We start from the raw sequence: 10288 nt of genomic DNA, 5'->3' as shown, positions 1-10288 counted from the left end.
ATAACGGTTACTTTTGACTGCTAGATTTTTAAACGTATTTAGACTCTAATTGCTCTAGGATTCCCCTTTGATGCTTAACTATGATAACAAATAGGAGTGATGCTAACAGGATTAGAGAGTCTAAGTATAGCAGTAATTTTAGTTATTAAGTCCCAATCATTTAAAACAAGATGGCACATACCTGAGTCAAAGAACCGACTCGTTAGCAACTCCTTAGTCATTTCTATAGTAAAGTTTCAGCATAATAGGTTAGTATCACACGGCATAGTTATCAGCTAGACTTTTCTAGGCGAGTGTGTGTGCTTAAGACAAGCACGATACTGAATCAAGCACATTATACTCAACCATCTACATCTAATTATAATTTTTTTCTAGCCAATCATTGGGGTTCAACCTAGTTGGAAGTATTGATTAATCCCAGTTCCAGTCTATTTCTTTCAAAGTGTTCCCTACTCAGTGTCTTAGTGAAAATATCAGCAATTTGATCTTTAATTTTACAGAAATTGATTGAGATATTTTCTTTTTTAACATTGTCTTTGAGAAAGTGATGTCTAATGTCAATGTGCTTGGTTCTCTTGTGTTGACAAGGATTTTTAGCAATATTTATGGCACTGGTATTATCACAGAAAATAGGAACACAATCAAATAAAATACCATAGTCCCTTAGATGTTGTCTTATCCATAGCAATTGAGCACATCAGGATGTTGCTGCCACATATTCTGCTTCAGTTATAGATAAAGCCACTGAGTTCTGCTTCTTTGTTCCCCAAGACACCAGGAAAGAACCAAAAAAGTGTGTTGTTCCTGAAGTGTTTTTCCTCTCAACATGAAATCCTACATAGTCTGCATCAGCATACCCAATTAGATCAAAGTTGTATCCTCTAGGATACCATATACATAGATCATGAGTCCCTTTAAGATATCTGAGTATTCTTTTGACAACCTTTAGATGAAACTCTTTGGGATTTGCCTAAAATCTTGCACATAGTCCCACACTGAATATAATATCATGTCTGCTTGCTGTAAGATACAACAGTGATCCAATCATTCCTCTATACAGCTTTTGTTCCACACTTTTTCCTTCTTCATCAAGGTCCAGCTTGGTTGCGGTGGAAATGGGAGTATCAATCGACTTGGAAGAGTCCATGTTGAATTTTTTCAATAGTTCTTTGATGTATTTTTGTTGATGGATCATGGTTCCAGTAGGTGCTTACTTGATTTTGCATCCCTAAAAATAAATTCAATTCGCCATCATGCTTATTTCAAAATTATTCCCCATCATTTCAGCAAATTCCTTGCACATTGCTTCATTAGTAGCCCCAAAAATAATATCATCCACATAAACTGCACAATCAAAAGATTTTTCCCTTTAATCCTCATAAACAGTGTATTGTCCGCCTTTTCTCTTACAGAGTTATTGGTTAAGAGGAATTTTGAGAGACTCCATACCAAGCTCTTGGAGCCTGTTTCAGTCCATACAGTGACTTGTCTAGTTTGAACATATAGTCAGGGAACTCTTCACTCTCAAAGGTAGAAAGTTGTTTAACAAACACTTCCTCCTTCAGGTAACCATTCAAGAATGCACTCTTCACATCCATATGATACAGTATAAACTCCATGTGTGTAGCAAAAGAAATTAGCATTCTTATAGCTTCCATTCTGGCTACTGGATCAAATGTCTCATCATAGTCGACGCCTTCTTCTTGATTGTACCCCTGAACCACCAGTCTGGCCTTGTTTCTTATGATATTTTCTTGCTCATCCAACTTATTTCTAAACACCGATATGGTACCTATGACGGTTTTGTTCTTTGGTCTTTGCACCAGGTGCCAGACCTTGCTTCTCTCATATTGGTTCAGCTCCTCTTGCATGGCTATAATCCAATCTGGATCCTTTAGGGCTTCCTTTATGTTTTTAGGCTCAAGTTGTGAAAGGAATGATGTAAGTGCACATAGGTTTCTAAGAGATGACCCGGTTTGCACTCCAGCATTAGGATCAGAGATGATGTTCTCAAGGGGGTGTGAGCTCTGATGTTTTCATGGTCTAACTTGTATGCCCAGATATGGTTCAGCTAAGGAGTGACCCAAATGACCAGTTTCAGTAGTTACAACTTCATCTGTCTGGGTAGCAGTCAGTGTAGTTCTCTCTTCCTCTTGTTCTTCCTTATCACTTTCAACTTCCTTAGGATCCCCTGATCCATTTTAAGATTGTTGTTCAGGTTCCTTAGAGGTTCCTTCGTCAGTGAGCCCTATGTCATAATCTTCATCCTGTAGACATTTCTCAGCCATGTTGTTAGATTCATCAAAACTAACATGAATATTTTCTTCTATACACATAGTTCTTTTATTAAATACTTTGTAAGCTTTACTATGTAGTGAGTAACTCAGGAAGATTCCCTCATCACTTCTGTCATCAAACTTACCTAGAGCTTCTTTGCCATTGTTGTGCACAAAATATTTGCACCCAAAAGCTCTTAGGTGAGTGATATTGGGCTTTATTCCTAGAAGTAACTCATAGTAGTCTTCTCAAGAATGGGTCTGACCATGCATCTATTTAGCAAGTAACATGCAGTATTGACTGCCTCAGCCCAGAAGTTCTTAGGCAGTCCACTAGCAATTAGCATGGTCCTGGCCATGTCTTCTAGAGATCTATTCTTTCTTTCTACAATACTATTTTGGTGTGGAGTTCTGGGTGCTGAGAAGTTATGATCAATGCCATGATTACTACAGAACTCAAGGAATTTAGAGTTTTCAAACTCAGTCCCATGGTGTGTTCTTATACTTGAAATATCACAACCCAATTTTTGTTGAATCATTATGACAAACTCACAAAAAATATCAAAAGTTTCATCTTTAGATGCTAGAAACAAGTCCATGTGTACCTAGAAAAATTATCAACAATGACAAATACATACTTCTTGCCTCCCCTGCTCTTCACTCACATAGGTCCATATGAAGAAGTTCTAGGGATTTAGAAGTAATGACAACCTTTTTAAATTTAAAATATGAATTTACATGTTTCCCTCTAACACAATCATCACACACTTTGTCTGATGTGAACTCAACTTTTGGTAGTCCAAGAATCAGGTCTTTTGCTGCCAATTTGCTGAGTTGAGATAGACTAGCATGTCCCAGTCTTCTATGCCATAATAATGGGTCATCTTCCACTACACTTAAATATGTATTCTCACTCTGAGGAAGAGACATTATAGATATCTTGTAGACATTGTTATGTCTTTTGCCTTCCAAAATAATTTCATCAGTATCCAACTTTGTGGCAGTGCAGATTTTGGAATTAAACTTTACCTCATTGCCTTTATCACACATTTGAGAAATGTTGAGAAGATTATGTTTAAGACCCACTACATAGTACACATCTTCTATAGCATGAGAGAGTGAATTACCAACCTTACCAATACCTGTTATTTGTCCCTATTTACCATTTCCAAATGATACACTCCCTCCTTGGAAGGTTGTCAGTGAGAGGAAGGTTTTCTTTTCACTAGTCATATGCCTTTAGCATCCACTGTCTAGATACCAGTCTTGATTGTTTCCTCTCACTTTATCCTATACCAAAAATCACAAGTTAGTCTTGGGAATTCAGAGAAGCTTGGGTCCCTTTTTATTTGAAAAAGAATGAATTAGATCTCTTCTTGCCTAGAAGGGGAGAGTATTGATAGTTCTTTTCTTATTAACCTTATTCCACTTAGTTTTGACAAAGGACTTGACTGTGGGTTCTTTTTCCTTTTTCACATTTTTAAAAAGGCCAAAGGTGTTCTTAAACTGAGCATAAATTAAAGCAGGGCAAGTATCTCTTAAGTGTCCTACCTTCCCACAGTGAGTGTACATCTTGTTGTCAGAAATTCCTACATACTTTGGATCAAACCTGGGTACAGATTTTCTATAGCTAATTCCTGATTTGTTAATGTCGGAATTATCATTTAAGCAATTTAGTGCATATGAGGATCTATGCCGCTTGCTTAGCCTAGATAGTTCATACTTTGCCTTTTCAAGATTTTCTTGCAATACTTTATTCCTACAGTTAGCATGACAAAGACTATTTTAAGCTCTTTTAATTCCTTTTCAAGCTTATCTTGCAGATCACTCATTATTCCCATACCATGTGCATCAAGTGACTGCTCATTTTTAGAAGTGAGCTCAAGATCCTGGTTCTTAAGATCTTTGACTTGTCCTACAAGATCAGCTTTGTCAGATTCAAGGTTTTTGAGGTCAAGTTTAATACATGAAAGGTTGCTTATTAACTTATCATTTCCATCACTCAACCTATCCATCTCACTCATCATGGTCACTATTATGGCATTAGCTGTTTTTTAGACATAGTATGGATATTTTCTTTCACGTTAGAAATACTTACCTAGTTTGTTTCATCTTCAACCTTTGAATCACTCATAACCGTCATCCCTATCACTTCTTCTTCTTATTGGTTTTCTCCAATTGCCATTAAAACAACTTCAATGTTTTCATATCCAAAATCAGTCTCCAAGGTCCTCCATATATCATGAGCAGAGATGCAAGAGGACACTTTGTAGAGAACACTCATTGGTAAACTTTTGTAGAGCAGATCCTTTGCCTTGGCATTTTTCTGGATCACCTGACGAACTTCTGCATCATAGTCCTCCTCTCTCTTGTTACATTTGTTTCCTTCACTATCCACTTTGGTAGGGATAATTGGTCTATGATTTACAATTATCTATAGGTTAAGGAACATTTTCATACGCATCTTTCATTCATCAAAGTGGTGTCCATCAAATAACGGAGGTCTTCCAATATGCATTCCTAGTTGTACCGGAGAATCAGTCTCCACTACCTGGTATGCATCTATCATAGCATAAAGACTTATAGCCTCGTCCTCGTTCTCTTCCTCTTTATCACTTCCACTCTCCTCACATGCTTCTAGAAAAGCTTGTTTCATGACTTTAGTGAATCCTTTTCCTATGATTTTGCCTATGTTTAGGCCCTTTTCTTTCATTTATTTCTCTTTTCTCCTTTTCAGCTCTTTCTTTCTTCCATTCAATTTTCCACATTGGGCAGTCTTTAACCATGTTGTCTAGCTTGTTAAACTTGTAGCACCCATCGTATGAAGCTTTGTCAATCTGCTTAGGTTTGCCACCGTTTTCTCAGATGCATTTTTGGAATTCTTCATGAACCTTTTAAACTTAGCAAATATTGCTAGGTCGAGTTCAGCATTGTCAGACTCATCCTTCTTCAGATGCCTTAAGAACCAAGGTCTTATCCCTCCTTGGTTCTTCCTTGCGCAATTCCAACTTTCTCATCTCATGAGTCTTTAAGTTTCCAATCAGCTCATCAAGTAAATCTTATCCAACTCATTTGCTTCCTGTATAGCTGTGACTTTTAATTCCCATAAAGCTGGGAGAATCCTTAGAACCTTGCTAACCAACTCTTCAAAAGTGAATACCTTTCATGTAAAACCCTGAATTTTATAAATAAATTATATGTATTTAGGTGGTCTTGTTTTTATTGCTAATGCTTTATCACTTTTCTTAAATTTAATTTTTCTACTTAATTTGATTTTAAAAAAGAGGGTATAAAAAAGACTTATTATATCTTATTGGATTCCTGAAATCTATTTTTTTGACCCATTTGATAAAAATAATATCTATCTTCTACCTATTTGGGAGATAAACTCTTTATTAGAAAAATCTATTTCTCTCTCTCATAAGACATTTTCTTCTTTTTCTTCTTTTTCTTCTTCTTCTTCTTCTTCTTCTTCTTCTTCTTCTTCTTCTTCTTCTTCTTCTAGCCCTTTTATTGGAGAACTCTCAATGCACACAAGTACCATTCTCCCACTTGATTATATAAAAGTTTTAGTCTGTATCTTTTAAATATATGTTGGAATGTTATCTTCAAGAATCAAGATGGGTTAAGCTTATTTGAAACCTTAGTTTTGTATTTGTGGAGAAACTCTCTCAAACTTGTGGTAAGATTCTTGTTCAACATATTTTGGTGAAACTTTTAAGTTTGTTATTAGAGAATTTGAGATTTTAAAAGTAAGAGATTTAATCCTGGTTTTGAACTGGGCAGCAATTAGCTTTTTGAGCGTAACTTTTTCTCTAGATATAGGATTGTAGTGCTTCAAAAAATTTTAGAAAGATATGACATAGATCTACAATTGTTATGAAGACCAAAATGGCCAGTGCTGCTGTCTACTATGTCAAAAGGCGGCTGAAATACATGGCAGAGTTGCTGCCAAATTTTTATTAAAATAGTTATGACCCATTTAGTCCTCCTTTTGATATTCGTCATGATTTGATTTAAACATCTTTAAATTTAAGACATTAAGTGAGTGTTGATTACGTGTTTAAGTTACAAGAGACATTCATTCAAGCTAAGGAACTCACCTTAGAAAAATCGCTCTTTTCTTGGTTTAGAAGATCTTAAATCCCTTGATGTCGTTTGAGCTTTAGAAACACTAAAGCTCCAAGGTTTTCTCATAAACTTGAGTGTTTCTTTCAATTTAATTTGTTGAGATATTGTAAGTGGTTAAGATTTGATAAAATTTTACCTTACTTTAAATTTGTTATCATATTGACTTGGATGCTACTTTACTAGTTTACTTGCTTTGTTGATTGAGAAAGAATATCTTGAGGCATTTTAATTTATTAGTGGTCATTGAGGGTATAATTTTTTAATTGAGTTATGAATATATTAAAAATCATATGGGTGTCATGCGAAGTATTTTTGAAAGACAATTTAACTAGCCCACATATACAGATTGCTTGAGCATCATTACATTCTCGTTGGGATTTTGTCCCTCTTGTGATAGTGACTTTGTCACTTATATTGACATGCCTTTTGTTTGGATCTTGACCCATCTTGACTTTGAATTCACATTCCATCTTAATCATGGACTTTGTCCATTTTGAGTATGGATGGGAAAGCCACTTTTAATATGGCCCTTGATTCTCTTGATAATTGGGTGATGACCCTACTTGATCTAGGACTCCGGTCCATCTTGATACTTGATTATGCTTTGATGTAATTGCATGACGCATGTGTAACGACCCGATCAGTCATTTTGAGAATTAGCATTCTGTTCGGTGGTTTAAGGCCTCGAGCAGTTTCGTATCATGTATTATGACTTGCATGTGTGATCGAGTTTGATTTTCGGATGATTTGAGAATAATTTGGAAGAACAATTTTTGTTTTAGAAGCTAAAGTAAAATGAGTTGATCGGAGTTTGAATTTTGTGTAGATGACTCTGGAATGGTGTTTTGATGATTTCAATAGTTTTGTATGGTGATTTTGGACTTAGGCATGTGTTCGGATTTGCATTTGGAGGTCTGTATGTTGATTTGATGTATTTTGGCAAAAATTAGAAAGTTGAAGGTTTGGAAAGTCGAGAAGTTTGATCGGAAGTTGACTTTGTAGATATCGGGCTCAGATTGCGATTCTGAGAGTTGGAATAGCCCTATTACATCATTTAGAACTTGCATGCAAAATTTGACGTCATTTCGGGTTGATTTGATATGATTCGGCGCGAGTTATAGAAGTTGAAAGTTTATAAGTTTATTAAGTTTGATTTAAGGTGCGATTCGTAGTTTGACGTTGTCTGATGTGATTTAAGGCCTCGAGTAGGTCCGCGTTATGTTATGAAACTTGTTGGTATGTTCGGACGGGGTCTCGGGGGCCCCGAGTGTGTTTCGGATGGGTTTTCGGATCTTGTGGACTATGTTGGTTTAAGTTGGTATGGACAGTGATCTAGTGTGGTCACACCTACAGACCACTGAGCGCAGGTGCGGCGATCGCAGGTGCGGCGATCGCAGGTGCGGACGAGAAAAGCGCATAAGCGAGATGATGGGGAGTTGAGGTTTTTTGCGCATCTGCGATGTTTTTCCCGCAGATGAGGCTTCGCAAGTGCGAGTATGTATGCGCGGGTGCAGTTATGGGATAGGTTGGAAGACTCCGCAGATGCGGAGTGTTTGTCACAAAAGCATCTGCGTAAGTGCGCTTCGTTGTTAGCATATGAGACATCACAAATGCGGTGTCTTGGACGCAGGTGCGGTCATCTAGGATTTTAGTTGTTTGCGCATCTGTGGTGGATATTCCACAGATGCGGCTTTGCATATGCGTCTGTGAGTCCACAAAATTGGAAGTGCTGTGCAGATCATGTTATATATCGAGGGTTTGATATTTCTACCATTAGTTGTTTGCGCATCTGTGGTGGATATTCCGCATATGCGGCTTCGCATATGCATTTGTGAGTCCGCAAAAGCGGAAGTGTTGTGCAGATCATGTTATATATCGAGGGTTTGATATTTCTACCACTTCTTGATTTAGAGAGCTCGGATTTGGGCGATTTTGGAAGGAATTTTCACGTGTTGTATTGGGGTAAGTGTTCTTTATCTGGATTTGATTATATTTCATGAATTCATCTTTGTTTTTTAACATTAAATTAGTGATTTGAATGGAAGAAAATGAGATTTTTTTGTATAAACTTTCAAAAAAATGTAAAATAAGGATTTGAAGGCCGACTTGATGTCGGAATTAGATAATTTTGGTAGGATTGGACTCGTATCAGAATGGGTGTTCGGATTTATGTGAATTTTGTCGGGTTCCGAGATGCGGGCCTCGGGTTGACTATTTGGGTTGACTTTTTGGTTTTCATTAAAGATCGAAGCTTTATTATCCGGAATTATTTTCTATGGTTTTTATTTATGATATTAAGTTATTTTGGCTAGATTTGAGCTGTACGGAGGTTGTTTCACGCGAGATGGTCATTTTAGAGTATTGATTTGGCTTCTTTGAGGTAAGTATCTTGCCTAACTTTGTGTGGGGGAACTACCCCTTAGGAATTGAGTCGTTTGTTCTATTTGTGTCATGTGAAAGTTGTGTACGCGAGGTGACGAGTACGTACTTGGGCTTATATGTGGAAATTGACCGGTTTAGACTCTTAAGCCTCTTTCATGTACTTATTTGGAATTATTAGCACATGTTATATCTTTTATTCGTCATGTCTACTATCACATGCTTTATTTGAAATTGGCGTTACATGTCACATTCTTTACTTGTAGAGTTTGCTCTTATATACTTTATTTGAAGTTCTTACTACCTTTATCATTATGTGATATCCTTTATTGTGGAGTTACTCTTAGTTGAAGTTGTTGTTACATGAAACCCTTTTGTTGTCGAGTTATTCTTATGCATTTAGACGTAGTACTAGTTCGTGCTATTTGTTTCATTGTTAGCTTAATTCATACACTAGAATTCGAAGTTTGCCATTTCATGGAAATACTTTCACTATCGAGTTTATCCTTAAACAATTAATTGGAATTAAGGTTATCGAGAGTCATTAATCTATTTTTAATTGAAGTTGTGTTTAAAAGGGGGTGTTGTTCCTTGTTGAGTTACTTTCCCGTTTATTTTGTTGTTATTGAGATTTTATACCTATTGTGTTTGAGTCGTGCTCTAATTGTTGTGAAAATATTGATATTGTTGGATATTTGGAAAAGTTGTGGCATATGGGCACTTGTAGTACGAGTTGATATGTTGTGTTGTTGTGATGCTAGCACATATGAATTGTTGTATGGTTTGGTTGTTGTTATGTGGAGTATAAGGGTGGCACTTCACCGTTGTTGTTATGCGGGGCATAAGGGTGGCATCTCACTGTTATTGAATGAACAGGGTGATAAGGGTGGCTATTGTGTTATTGTCCGGACAGAGCAATAAGGGTGGCCATTATACGGAATGATACGGGTGGCTATTATACGGAGTGATACATGTGGCTATCAGAGTGATACAGGGGGCTAATGATATTGTCAGGGCAGAGTGATACGGGTGGCTATCGGAGAGATAAGGGTGGCAGTCAGGGATGATGTGTGATTACTTGGGGACATTGTGTTGGTGATTTTCGTGTGATGGTGTGCTTTTCCTTGTGTATGTCATAAACCTTACGTGACTTGTTGTGTTGCTTCGATGAGCTACTCGATATCTTTGATATTACTTGTTGATTTAGGCTGCAGTAGTGCACTCGCACAAGCATACACCGTAGCATGCCACTTATACTAGCTTAGGAGTATGAAACTATAACGACCCGACTTGTCGTTTTAAGAAAATACGCCTCGTCCAATGACTTAAGGTCTCGAGAAGTTTCACAATATGTATTATGACCCACGTGTGTGGTCGAGTTTGGTTTTCGGAAGATTCGGAATTTAATTTAAAGAAATATTCTCATTTTGAAGCTTAAATAGAAAGAATTGACCGGGGAGTTGACTTTTGAGCAAACGCCCCCTGAATGGAATTTTGATGAT

The 10288-nt window shown here is 36.9% G+C and overlaps 2 protein-coding genes across 2 annotated transcripts; both read right to left on the bottom strand.

Annotated features, from left to right (window-relative positions):
- Window positions 1-697: 697 nt before the first annotated feature.
- Window positions 698-1147, bottom strand: LOC138900131 (secreted RxLR effector protein 161-like). The gene is made up of 2 exons (XM_070186839.1): window positions 1032-1147; window positions 698-881 (listed from the first exon to the last, which is right to left on the bottom strand). Exons 1-2 carry the CDS (start codon window positions 1145-1147, stop codon window positions 698-700), a joined length of 300 nt encoding a protein of 99 aa, XP_070042940.1.
- Window positions 1148-1240: 93 nt separating this feature from the next.
- LOC138900130 (uncharacterized) lies at window positions 1241-4303 on the bottom strand. Its single transcript, XM_070186838.1, has 7 exons — window positions 4000-4303; window positions 3696-3913; window positions 3015-3431; window positions 2830-2881; window positions 2109-2191; window positions 1450-2027; window positions 1241-1367 (listed from the first exon to the last, which is right to left on the bottom strand). Exons 1-7 carry the CDS (start codon window positions 4301-4303, stop codon window positions 1241-1243), a joined length of 1779 nt encoding a protein of 592 aa, XP_070042939.1.
- Window positions 4304-10288: the final 5985 nt, after the last annotated feature.

Source organism: Nicotiana tomentosiformis, chromosome 10 (genome assembly GCF_000390325.3).
Source record: "Nicotiana tomentosiformis chromosome 10, ASM39032v3, whole genome shotgun sequence".
NCBI lineage: Eukaryota > Viridiplantae > Streptophyta > Magnoliopsida > Solanales > Solanaceae > Nicotiana > Nicotiana tomentosiformis.
Note: the sequence above shows the minus strand (reverse complement) of the source record. Positions and strands in the feature narration are given on the sequence as shown.